The sequence below is a fragment of the Lampetra fluviatilis genome, chromosome 5, assembly GCF_964198595.1.
Source record: "Lampetra fluviatilis chromosome 5, kcLamFluv1.1, whole genome shotgun sequence".
Classification (NCBI taxonomy): Eukaryota; Metazoa; Chordata; class Hyperoartia; order Petromyzontiformes; family Petromyzontidae; genus Lampetra; species Lampetra fluviatilis.
In genome coordinates, this window is record NC_136279.1 from 7057688 (window position 1) to 7070721 (window position 13034).

Genomic DNA, 13034 nt, shown 5'->3' on the forward strand with positions numbered 1-13034 from the left:
ACGGCCCTCATAACAGAGAAGGGCCAAGGCCTGCAACGTTGTCTATTGGATATATAATTGTCTTCTTTGGCAGTGTTATTGACAAATGTGAGTTTTTGTTATTTGTGCTTGTCCACCACTGTCACCGCAGTGTCACGCACATTTTTTGGGCCCGTCAGGATTGTTCGCTGTGTTAAAGGTCACTCGCTCATTCTCTTGATTGGAAAATTTGAATTAGATTTGTACAACTTCTAGTTGCTTAATCGATTTAATCGTCCCAACGCTGTGTCAACCACTCCTGCCCTGCAGGTTCTGAATAAGTCAAGCTCCTCACCTGAGCTCTCCACACTCCACGACCGCGAGTGGGAGCTGCAGGTTTGCGCCGTCGAACTCTCATCTGCTCCCTTATTCGAGTCTTCGAGCCCAGTGGCCGACACAGCAGGGGCTCGGGGCAGCCAGGATGAGGCCAATCGTGGCGCGACTCTGAGCCCGCCTGCACCTGCGACGGCAACGGCGGCAGTGGCGGCGGCGGCAGGAGGAGTAGCGGCGGCAGCTGCGGACACAGAGCCGGCATTGGCGACGTCGCCCTCATCCTCCTGCCAGCACCGCCCGCGTGGCCACACGATCTCGGAGAGCGCGTCGTACTGGCGCCGCAAGAGGTCAGAGTTCAAGCTCAACAAGCTCAACAAGAGCGCCGCGGAGAAGATGACTGCTGGCATCAGCCCCAGGTGAGGGATGGCGCGGCGCGTACGGGGTGCCGTGCCCAGCGCCGGCAGGCAGGAGTTCTCGTTGTACGAGCTGTGATAAGCAGCCGGTCGGTATCGTGGTGATACAAGCTTGGCGATATCAACCCAGAATCGCCATTGGAAATGTATTACATCGACATTGTCCATTCACTTTAATGGTGATTTCACTAGGCCAGACAAGCTCCATAGGTGCTCTCCTCTTGCCTGAACAGCAGGAGGGTGCAAATACGATTCTAGGCTATGAAGCATGTGAATTGGCCAGCCCTTGGCATCGATCATGCGTGAGATTCTCAAATCTACTTGGGTCACAACTTGGCCAGGGGATGACTCTACAGCAAATAGGTTGTTGACCGATCCTTTGAGATATTGTGGTTTTCCGCCACCTTTCATATTTTATGTATTTTCATGAGACACTGCAATATCTTCCCATACACCACGGTACGGTGGTGGCTATGCACATCGCATGTAATCCAACACTGGAGGCGAGGGTTGGTGGATCGCACAATTGACAATGTTGAGACTCCCTTTCCATGAGCATTGAGGTGCAAATACCCTGTCTTGCCAGCGGAATGCCATACAGCAAAGTGTGGACTGATATATCGTCTGGTCCTTTTGTATAGGATGTGTTGTTGCCCCCTGGCACGTGTGGGTTTTGTTCGTGTGCTCTGGTTCCCCCCCCCCCCCCCACGCGTATAAACGCCAAATAATTGTCTGAAAACACATTTACTGTATACTAAATTGCAGAGCATTTTTACGCTAGCTCTCACCGCCTGGCAACCTTCCAGCTTTTCTGTGGTTCATCATCGATTATGAGATGCAGTGTGCATGAATGATGTGATTTAAAATGAATCCTTTCGATTTTATCTTATTACAAAATACACTAAGGAATTGGCCAACCATCCTGAAAAGGCCTTGGCTCCTTGGCAGTCTTCCCAGGGAAAGGAAGATGTCATTTGTCTAATTCTTCGTGTGATATTGCAAGGTTATTACTGCACTTGTCAAGGTCGTGATGTTCAATTTATTCGAAAGGAATTAGCTGCAGTGTGGAGCCACGAGGAATGCATTGAAGATCGAGGCCACTGCCCCATTGTATTGCGTTTCCCAAGTTAACGAACTATCTCTGTCAAAGCCTATTGTAGCGGCGTGAAATGTAATTTAATCCCCAGGGCCCAGGAATTACTATCTTTGCCCCGTGCTGTGTTATCGCCCTGCTTTACACACAACGCTGCATTGCGGCGTCTTTCGGTGCCTTTTGTGGAAGGGTAATCTGTTTAATGTGAAACACGGCCGCCCGAGTTAGTGAAATCATTGTAATCGCGATCCGACCTCGAATCTAAATTGACTCTAACCCCGGTTGTCCAAAGGCTTGAGCACTCGGCTGTGGGTTATTTCAAAGTAAATGCAGGAGCTGTAATGATGCATCAACTCCTTAATATTGATACTTGAGCTCCAAAATGTTTTTTTTTAAATTGAATGTTTTAAGAACCCTCTTTTTTCAATTTATGTATATCACATGTCTATAAATTCATGTCACTTCTGCCACCATTAGTGGCTGCTATATTCGCCACATTTTTACAAAAAATAATCCTCCAATTTAATCTTCACCCTGCATTGCAACACTTTATTACATTTTCTAGGGGTGGAGGTGAATTCTTACACCTAATGGTACATTTTTAGTTTGCTTTCAATGTAACCTTACACTAATAATAATGGTTATTTTAGCTACTCAGGAATACCTGAATCGAGTCTCTACTCCTTTTTAGCAGGGTCTTGGTTGACAAACCCTGCTACTTTCTCCATGGTTAGATTTTTACACGTGGGAGGAATCTCATGATGTGACAAAATCATCTCATGTGAGCAACAAGCAGCACATGGTTAAGCCAACAACCTACTTGCTGTACTGTGCCAATAAACCTGGCCAGTACAGCACATTTTACTGTGCACTGGCATGTGTAAAATCTCATTATGCACTGTTGTGGAGTATTATGGAGTACACCAGGAATGTATTGATAATTAAAAAATCAGCTAGGCTGGCCCAGCGTTAGGTTTAATTCTCCTAATTTTTTCAATTTCAAGTTTCTTTTATTTTAACCAGGTGGGAACTCCAATAGCAGAATATTCTTATTTTGTAAAAAGTCACCTGGGTCATCAAAGTGACGCAATCAAAACAAATTAAATCAAAGTCCAACGATTTAAGCAAATAATTGAGTCGCTGGCATCCGTTTTGAGCCAACAACGACGGGAAATCGCTGCGTTAAACGGTCCTACGCGCACCCTGCCTTCAGGGGTGAGGCAGTTTAAGACTAAACATGGGTCCACACTTGTGCAATCGATGCACTCAAATTGGCCGTTAAAAAGCATGGAACGGGACCCCAGAATGGCCGAGGGAAGCTCATTGGCCAAGCTCTGTGTCCAGTAAAAAAGCCTCCTGCGAATTTGTGGTGGGAATTCTCAGTGGTTGAGCCTCGGAAATATCAACAGCACCGTGATCCTTGTTGGTAAACTGTTGGGAGGTAACCAGTCGTCGATTTATCAGTTTGAACGCGACTCTTGTGCTTGCGAAATGCACATCGAATCGTGCTTGAAACAATGGGATATTTCTGATTTGTGCATCTTATGCGGATTTTAGGAAGCTCGCGGAGCGTGACGACCATACAGACGAGGGAACGCGTGAAAAATGATGAGTTGGGAAAGAATCATATTTGAGGGAAAAAAAGGTGGAAATTCGTACAAAAATGGTGTGTGTGTGTGGTTTATCTAATCTGGGATCGGATCAACTGAATTGTTCCATTGTGGGAAGCAACACGTGAATTCGTGTAAATTATTTTAATTCAACAATTTTAAACGGCTTATCCTCCAACCTGCGAAATCACGGAAGCAACGCTGATTGTGTTAGTTCCTTGTTGGACTGCTCAACGTCAAGGGTGAGGAGTGTTGAGTACAGAGCTTGTGTCTGTGTTTTTTTTCAGCTTCGTGTTTTTGCAATTCTACTACTCTCCTCTCTTTGGAACCGAGGCCAGTCGCCCCATCCTTTGTCCCAAGACTCAGGTCAGAATTGCGTTGTCGTTGTTCATTGGCACAAAAAAACGTCTTTTGACCGAGCACCCACTTGAAGAATTGACGTACTACACTGGCTTTTGATTATTCAAAGAATGTACTTCATTCGCGGGCAGGTCTGAAACATTACAAAGCCTATTCGGACAAGCTTTTCAGTAGTACTCGTCAGCGTCTGCAGCCCCTTGGTGAGTAGTGGACAATTTACGTTCCTAGAACCAGGAGCCGGTCTCTCCACAAAATTATCACTTCTGACTTGTGCAGAGTGGTACTCATTTTATTGATGCTGTGGTGGGGGGTGGGCTCGGTTTACTGCTGACCCAGATATGAACTTGCAATCGGTCAATTGCTTGTCTCGCTCTTGACCAGCAGCACTACCTGGCCAGATGATGATTTTTCTGAGTCGATAAGTAAAATGCAATAAACTTGTTTTGCACTGTCCTGTGGCCTTAAATGAACTCTGCAGTCCTGGTTTGCATGCTGCACGCAGGGCTGCGCTGTGCACTCAGCTTGCGCGTATGTTGTCTGCCTGGCTTAGGCGGTCGAGCGATCAATCAAGATGATGGACAGAATCCCTCCGTACGACACGCACAAGATTGGCGTGATTTACGTAGGCGAGGGGCAGGTGAGGTTTACTATCTCGCACAGAAGAATGCGGTCATTGCAAATCACTGCTGCCATTACAATTACATGTTGGTTGTACAAATCACATAAATGTGAATCTAGATGTTATTAAAATTCTCGGTAACTTGCCCATTTTAAGTTTGAAGATAGGGTATTTTTAACAGTAAGAATGATGGGTAGAAGTGTGAACCCTCGGAGGCAATTTAAATGGCTGGTAAAAGTTTTTTTATGGGAGAAAACATGCCCGAGAGTACATCTCCCGCAGAGATGGAGTGATCAAATCTGCTCATGCATATGCTAGGGTGGATTGTTGTGTCGCTGGACCATGAGAGATGTCGACGGATTTTGAGGCCTTCATCCAGCAGTAAATAGAACAAGGCTGATGATGGTTTAAGTGCAGAATATAAATGTCTCATATCGATGTAACTGGGTTATCTGACATAAACCTGACACTCTGGCAGTGATAAAAGACTCCAAACTTTAAATGTCGAGCATTAATCTCACCAATATAGAAGGTTCTGATTCCACCTTATAAACTTTGCATTTCCAATAATAGTCTGTTTTAATTGAGAAGTAAAAAGTGCAGTATTGCAATTAGTGGTGCTGTGTAAGAATAATGATGCACTGCAGTCTTATGTGAGGCATAACACACATTGTTTAAGAATAATTGTAGTGTTTAGCACACTGTACTCGGATTCCTGTGCCCTTGAGTTCGATTCCTGATCCACGGCTAACATTGGTGGCGAGTGATTTGGTCATACATTTTGTATCTAAGATTAATTTTATAAGTACTTGTAGATGGGGGGCTCTCCCCCCCCCCCCCCCACTGCCCTCCCCCTCCTCCACACAACCATCCACCACAATTTTTATTGTGAAGCTCTAAAAGTGAGTGGGAAGTGTGTCAACAAACAAGGACGATAGCAATAAGGTTGTAGGCGATTGTTGCTTTAATGAGTGTTGCGTGTGGCAGGAAGAGCGTTGAATGAGAACCTGTGCAAATGATGATGGCTAAAGAAAATGTTTAAGGGTAGCCGAGCAACCTGCTCGTTGTTGACTTATTCAGGAAGACTGCACAGTCATACGGGCATGAAAAACAACTATTTAGATTTCGTATAGCATCTAATTGCAATCATATCTCAAGAAGCTTTATTCAATGAAGGAAAGAAGCAACCTTACATTATTGCAGAAGGGGTGGGTTGGTTTAGAGAGGAGAAAAGGGCAGTACCATGGCACAAGCTGGGACCAAGCAACAGAAGGCCCTGCTCCAAAGAGAACGAGCCCCAGGGGCAGCCGGGAAAGCACCAAATAGTCCTCAGGGCATCCTCCCAGGGGCCATAGCCATTCAGGAAAGGTATTGAAAATGCGCTCCGTCCCCCGTAATGCGTTTGTGTGTTGTTTGGCGGACAGGTGAAGAACCAGGCGGCCATGCTGATGAACGAACACGGCTCCCCACGCTACGTCAGCTTCGTGCAGGGCCTGGGCCGCCTCATCAGCTTGCGGGACTGCGACCCGGACCAAATCTACCTGGGCGGCCTGGACACCAAGGGGGAGGACGGGGACTTTGCTTACTGCTGGCACGACGACGTCATGCAGAGTGGGTCTGCTTGCATCATGCGACAGTGACACTCGATGAGTGCGGTTTTACAAATCCTGGCTGTTGACTCTACCCTATGAACCCATGTGACCTGCATTCAATTGCCAGCCATATCTAAACCAGTCCTGTGCATCCCTTAATATCGACTCGGCAGTAAATGAGCACCTGGTGTGGCGTGTAAACATCAGCAATGGGAAGACGAAGGCGGCAGAGCATTATTCTGGCTACAACACCCCCCCCTGGTGCTCACTAACAGCACTTGCCCTAACAGTCTATGTAGGCTATACAGGGGACATCTTAGTTCAAAAATGGTTGCAGCCATTAATGGCGTACACGTTATTTTTCGTGTTCCTGTTCGCTGCTTCTGAAATGACTTGACGTGCTCTCGTTCAGCATGAAACGTCTTCCCGCCCCCCCCTCCACCCCCCCCCCGATGCCCCTGCAGCCATATTCCACGTCGCCACGCTGATGCCCAACATGGAGAGGGATCCTGTGTGCTGCAACAAGAAGCGACACGTTGGAAACGACTTCGTCATGATAGTGTACAACGACTCGCAGGAGGACTACCGCATGGGGGTCATCAGGGTGCATAAACGCACACGGTCACCAGATCATTCGGACATCGACCACCATACATCCGCCGCCTGATTTTGTGGCAGAGCAGAGTTTAATTTTTTGGGCAAAAAAGTTTTGTCATTTGGTAGAAAGCCTCACTGAGTTCCAAGACCCTCATTTTTTTAGGAGGGTCCTGTTAAATTTGGATGCATGTTGAACTTGTTTTGCACCATATGTAGACAACTGGTAATCGGAGGTGTGGGGGGAAATGACAATAAACACAAATCGGTTCTAAAGAAATTAGTTTTCAATCTAGAATTAAAAGTGCGTAGCTCCAGTGGCTTCCTAATATCGAAAAGAAGCGTTCCAGACGGCCGCAGAAGCGCATCTGAAGGCGCGCGATGCAGTGACCATCTTTGTTCGATGGTTAGCCAAAATCCGCTGCGAAGACGACCGGAGTTTGCGTGTGGGAACTTCCTTTTTTAATTAATTTACATTTGGGAGGAAACTGGATACAACAGAACCACCACACATATGAGAGGATGACATTCTTAAGTTCTGCAAATTATGGTTCAGGAACCTTTCTGCTGTACTGCCATCTTCTGGCTACCTCTCAGTCCAATGGGTTTGGGAGTCCTATGATGTTTTAGCTAAAATTTTTATCACTTGATATCCTCCACCTCCCATGTAGTACATCTCGAGTCACCCTGCGGTGGTCTCGCCAAAGTGGCACCACCCGTGATGGCAGCTGTCCCTGCGCAGCACAAAATGAATGCAGCACAGGCCCACGAGTCTGCATAATTCTGCCAGTAGGGGGCAATTGATTAAATTTGGACCATGATATCAGCACACACCGACTAATTTTCCAAATAGCTTCATGGGATCTTTAAAATCCACTGCAAAGCAGACGGTTCGTATTTTATGCTTAATACTCCCTCGGTGTTAACCAGGGTGGCCGCTGATTTTGAATTTCCAAATCTCTGCAAACAGGCGGCAACTGCTTTACCGCTGGGCCATGCCACCAACCCAGCATCCAAAGTGTGCTAGGTTTACAGGCGTGCACCACTCAGCCCGGCGTATAAAAACTAAAACTTACGTAATCGGCTTGCATCTTACATTTCCAATATGTTTTTGCGGACATGTGGACAGGATTAACGCCTGTGCAGGTTGGCATTTACGTACCATGCTAATAAACAAGAATAAATAGAGCAGTTATTTGGGACTCTTGGTTTGTCCGTGTGTCCTTTGCAATACGAATCGTCGTACGTCTCGCATCCAGTTAACATCCCCAAAGCTGTAGTGACGATAAAAAAAATTGTAAATCTGCATTTGTCTCAAATTTTTCATTGCCTAATAACTAAGGCAGCTTAATTTACAGATTGGCAAAGATCAATGTGAAAAAGAGTCTGGTGTATTGTAATCGTTTTTTTTTGTTTACAGGGCCAGTTTAATTTTGTGGAGGTCGTAATCAAACCCCTGGACTACGAATGCAGCCTGGTGACTGTACAGGCCAGGAAAGGTATCTCGTGCGTGTTTGTATTCGTCAAGTACTGTTCTGACGATGGCTTTTTCTGCACTGCGCCCTCTCTCCTGCCCACCAAATAACCTTGCATTTGTCGTGAGGATTTTCAAACATTTTTTATCGGGGACATGGAAAACACTGTCACCACAGGCACACACGGGAATTTAAATGTAACCTTGCAATTGTTTCAGCCACCTCTCTTTCTCCTCTACAGATCTTGAAGGGCTGATTGATACGACCATGGCAAAGATAGTCTCGGACAAGAACCTTCCTCTCTTGGCTCGGCAGATGGCTTTGCATGCCAATGTAAGTGCCCACCTAATTAAATCTCCCTCTAATGGTTTTGGCAAAGTTTCTTTACCTTTTCACTTTTACTGGGAAAACCCATCATCGCGTAAATGCCATTCGTCTGTATCATTTAATTACCCAAAACTTCAGTGCTGGCTAAAAAAATGTTTTAAACGCATGCTTGTGCGGAGTAGTGTACTAGGTTCATTTCTTTCTTTGCTAACATCCATTAATTGAGCAGCGGCACTTAGTGTCCTGGATGATTGAAGTCGTGTATTTTGGCACTGCGCTCGCATCAGCACACAGGGCGCACTGCGCCAGCTATCGCGGTATCTACTGCCCCGCGGAAGAGATTGTGCACACGGCCGTGCATGGCTTGTCTGCTGCGACTGCACAAACACTTTGCCTCGCTGTGCTATCGTTTGTTAGATGGCATCACTTGCTCATCAGTACAAGGCGAACCCCCGTGAAACCTACGCATCCAAGTGGCTGGCACGGCTGAGGCAGATGAAACGGATCCGGGAGCGGGTATGTGGCGGGATCGTTATGTTCACTGCATCGCACATCATTATCATCCATCGGGCATCATCTATCTACTACTGGATGAAGGCCTCCCCATGCCTTTGCCACCCATTAACCCAGCGATGTTTTCATGTTTCACTCCTGTACGTGAATTGATTTCATTGCTCCATCTCTAGGGTAGGTGTCCTCTGCCACCTCTCCTATGGCTGCCATTCTGTCACCAGTGTCGTCGATCAGCCATCGGCACATCTAGCAGTCCTGCCCTTGCTCTCATTGGCAATGTTTTCTTTATTAACTTCCTTGTTCCATGGCGTCCTTTTTGCAACTAATGCACCTCCTTCACGCTTTTGTGCACACTTATCAGCATTGTACTTTTTGAGCGTTATCCCTCTGAATGTACGCACGTTAAACTTCTTTCACACTGTACGTAGCCAACCCATGCACACCCATCATCACACCTGAATATTCATGTGTTGTGCTTTACGAGCCGACACCACAGATCCGCACTCTACAGAGATTTTATGGCTTGAATGCTAAACAAACCACATGGCAGGGCTAAGGTGGGACCTCGTCACCCAAGCACACTGCATCCGTTAAGCGTATGTGAGACTTGCACTGGCGACAGTGAGCAATGTGCATTGGGCACAGCCCAAATTGCTTCTTCCCATCTTAGGAACCGCAACAGTATTCCCTCGTTATTCGCGAGGGACGACGTTCCGGAGGTGCTCGTGAATAGAAAATTTCGCGGATAATGGTTATTGGCCTACGAAAACGTATATTTTCAATTAATTACCATCTGAGAAGTTCCATCGCTCGCATCACATTCTCCCGCATTTCTAGCATCACATGCTCTTGTTATCACTTTATCTCTTAACTTTCTCTCGATGCAGTCATGTAGAGTTCCAGATGCGATTCGTGGATAGCCAAAACTGCAGAAAGCGAGTTCGTAGATTTTTGCTGCTTCTTTACAAAGTTGCCATAGTTGCTCAAAGTAATAAATGAGGTGCCAGTAACAATTGCTGCTGAGATTGCCCAAGTGTTACTTGGCCTTCAGAATCACTTGCAAGTAGGGCCGAGCTTCTAATCTGAGTGGTGCATTCAAGTCGGGAGGTGGCAGCAGTTGTGAGATTCATCCGTCTGCTCTTGCTGCACTTGGCAGGTGCTGGAGGAGATCCAGAGCCGCCAAATGAGGACGTCGCAGACGGTCGTGAACATCGCTGCCGACGCAGCCCAGCGCATGAGACTCATCTCAACCATGGACGACTTCAGCGAATTTGTCTAAAAGTTTGGAACGCTCGCACCCGCGCAAGCTAAATCTGTTCAAAGGTGAAACTCTAAAACTGAAAGTGAAGCTAAATATAAATGTGTACAGCTATTGACGGTGTTTTTAAGAGTTTCGTTTGAAAATAAATAAAAATTGTAGCATATTGTACCAAAATGTTAGATGGATTCCAGTTTCTAAGCTAGCAAGTGGGGATCTGTAATTGGTGGCATATAACGGTTGGTAGTAAACTTTCCATTAATTTGTCTAAATCCGAGTAAACAAGGAATCTTCACTCCATTTTTGTATGCAATCTACAACTGGATGTGTGTTTGCAACTCTATGATCTGCAGCATCCTCCATGTACAGACTGAATGTCTGAGGGTTATTCCCAATTGCAGCACTAGAAGTGTGGCATTAGTAACATTTATATGCAGTAAAATAATATACCCTCCATACAATGTGCTACTGCCAGGTTGGACAATTCCTTACTATGAAACCTTGAACTGCCTTAATACGACGGTGACTTTCTCATTCGTTTGTTAGGTCAAGTTTTTGTTAAAATCTCAAGAGATAACATGCGATGCCCCCCCCCCCCCAAATCAATGTCATAATCTGCTTCCATATTGCACGTGTGTTTTTACAAAGTGTTCATTGTTGCTGTAACACTTAAAAAAATGAAGTTGAAATACCTAACACTAAGAAATTGTAAAAAAAAAGTTCTGAAGTTGAATAAAATGTCAACTATCTTTTTCATCTGCAAAAAAACATGAAGGGTTCAGCAATAATATGGTCTAAGTTCTTTGAAAGAATGCCATCTAAACTTAAATGTATAAATTTTCAAATTGCCAATGCATATCTCTTAGGTTGGCCCTCTGCTGCTTTAACTGTCATTAAACTCGACAAACAAAATTAGCTTAGCGATCGTGGTGTGCAGTGTGACTTGTATACTTTGTCAACAAACGGCGTGGCTCGACATTGTACTGTGAACCTCTGTTCATCGGGGAATTGCTTGTTCGGGTTTGGGGTCTCAGAAGCCATTGCAAGCCAAAAACATTTTTGTTCAAGCATTTTCGCAATGAAGCTGCAACCATTACCCACGGAGTGCCGCGATTGTGTGCCTATGTTTGCCCTCTTCACCCACTGATTTGATATCGCATATGTATATGCGCGAGCATGTGCCGCATTCTGAATAGGGCTTCCACATTTCAAGTTTTGTAATCGCATGCATTGCAATCCCAGCAACCCACCATCTCCAAAGTGATGGCCTAACATCTCGATTTTGCAATTCAGTAGAAGTGTATATTCAGTAACCATAGCTTGGCACAAGTGCCGAATATGCTTTTGGCTGGAACAGCCCCACAATTAAATCCTGGCGGCCACTGCAGACCCCCGTGGCTGTGCCTTGCCATGTTCATCAACTCTTGACCTGGCAGCCCCATGCCAGTTCCTGCCTCTTTCTCCCCGCAGCGCTGCACATCGCTTCGGCACGATTTTTGCTTGTGAATACCTGTTTGTAAAGTTTGAAGTTATGTTGTAATAAAATTTGTTTTTAGTGCAATTTGGTTTACATGCTAGTCCCATTTTTGTAAAGTTGAATTCCATTTCCATCAGTCAATTGCAATTTAACCTGCCAGGTGGCTCGGCTGTAAGAATGAGCGGCTTGCCATGAGGTTGCAAGTTCGAATCCTGAGGTGGGGGTTGATTTGCCCCCATCTAACGTTGGTCAACAGTGGTTATCCTCTGGAGTTTTCACCACTGGCTTTGGGTTTTAAACGGGGGATGAGTACTGCCTCTGCTCATTTTGAGCAATAAAATCACTAACTTGGTTTGCAGATGCCCTTTAAACAAGAACGTCCAAAAACACTTGAGGGTCCTGCAACATTTCAATGTTTGACCAATTCCTTTCACCAGTGTTTGGCATGCAGAAGGAAACCGAGTACTGAACCCAGAAAATCTATGCATATGAGGATAATGCAGATTCGTGCATTTGAATCCTGTTGCTGTATTGCCATTTCTGTGCCACCTCGCAGCAGGTTGGGGAGATTTGCAAAACTGCATGATCACCAATCCTCCATAGCTCCTGGATTGTGTGCACCACTGCACCCCAGTGTTTACTGTTAAGAGCCCACTGCAAATGTCCATATTGCAAGGTAGACGATGGGTGTAAAGCATGCAAAAACGAATTCTGTTATAAAAACACAACTCTGCACTTCAGCTATTTCACCGTGAAAGGGTTATTGCAATTAGCTGATCTCGCATTTTCTGACGTATAAAACTTCCGTTTGGCTCTGAACATTATGCATTTATAACCCTTTAATACAATAGGTTGTAGGTATAGAGCTGTGAAATATGTAGCTGACGATATAACCCAAATTATATGGATTAAATAAGTGCCATTCTAATGCATTTTCAATGTGCTCCAATTTGCTGTGCAAATCCTTTTGCAACTTGATCCCATGCGTCTTTACCAATGCAGAATTGAGGCCCGCGGTTGCGGTCATGGTAAAAGTTTCAATTCCCCAATTGCTTGAGCAATCTGGGGCACAGCTTCACAAAGGAAATGGGAAAAGTCTCGCCACCATCACTCCGTGCACTGGGTTTGACTGCCTCTACCTGGTGGCAAGCGGGATCCCTGGCAAGGTTTCGGAAGATATCACCGAGCCCCATGTGGCCACACTTCCCCTGACAGTCACTGCAGTGTCGCGGCCTTGCAGTGCCTGTGGATTTGCGTTCTCGCGAAAGCTGTGAAGACATTGGGACGCCATTGCCACTGCATAATTAACAACTCCGTTGATGAATACAGGTTCAAAATGTTTGTTTAATTATTTTTTTTATCAAGGCAGCTGAGCACAGGCTCAGAGGCCCATAATGTAAAGCAGCCAGCAA

At 45.6% G+C, this 13034-nt stretch overlaps 1 protein-coding gene across 2 annotated transcripts in view; it reads left to right on the forward strand.

Annotated features, from left to right (window-relative positions):
• Positions 1–11706, forward strand: part of TSC2 (TSC complex subunit 2) — a 61989-nt gene extending 50283 nt beyond the window's left edge. For both annotated transcript variants that reach the window (XM_078856598.1, XM_078856599.1), the window contains 9 exons: positions 289–707; positions 3695–3773; positions 4318–4404; positions 5811–5997; positions 6443–6582; positions 7993–8071; positions 8289–8380; positions 8792–8890; positions 10044–11706. In XM_078856598.1, coding sequence (XP_078712724.1) covers positions 289–707; positions 3695–3773; positions 4318–4404; positions 5811–5997; positions 6443–6582; positions 7993–8071; positions 8289–8380; positions 8792–8890; positions 10044–10166 — 1305 coding nt within the window. In that variant the 3' untranslated portion in view covers positions 10167–11706. The remainder of the gene's footprint in view (positions 1–288; positions 708–3694; positions 3774–4317; positions 4405–5810; positions 5998–6442; positions 6583–7992; positions 8072–8288; positions 8381–8791; positions 8891–10043) is intronic.
• The last annotated feature ends 1328 nt before the right edge of the window (positions 11707–13034 follow it).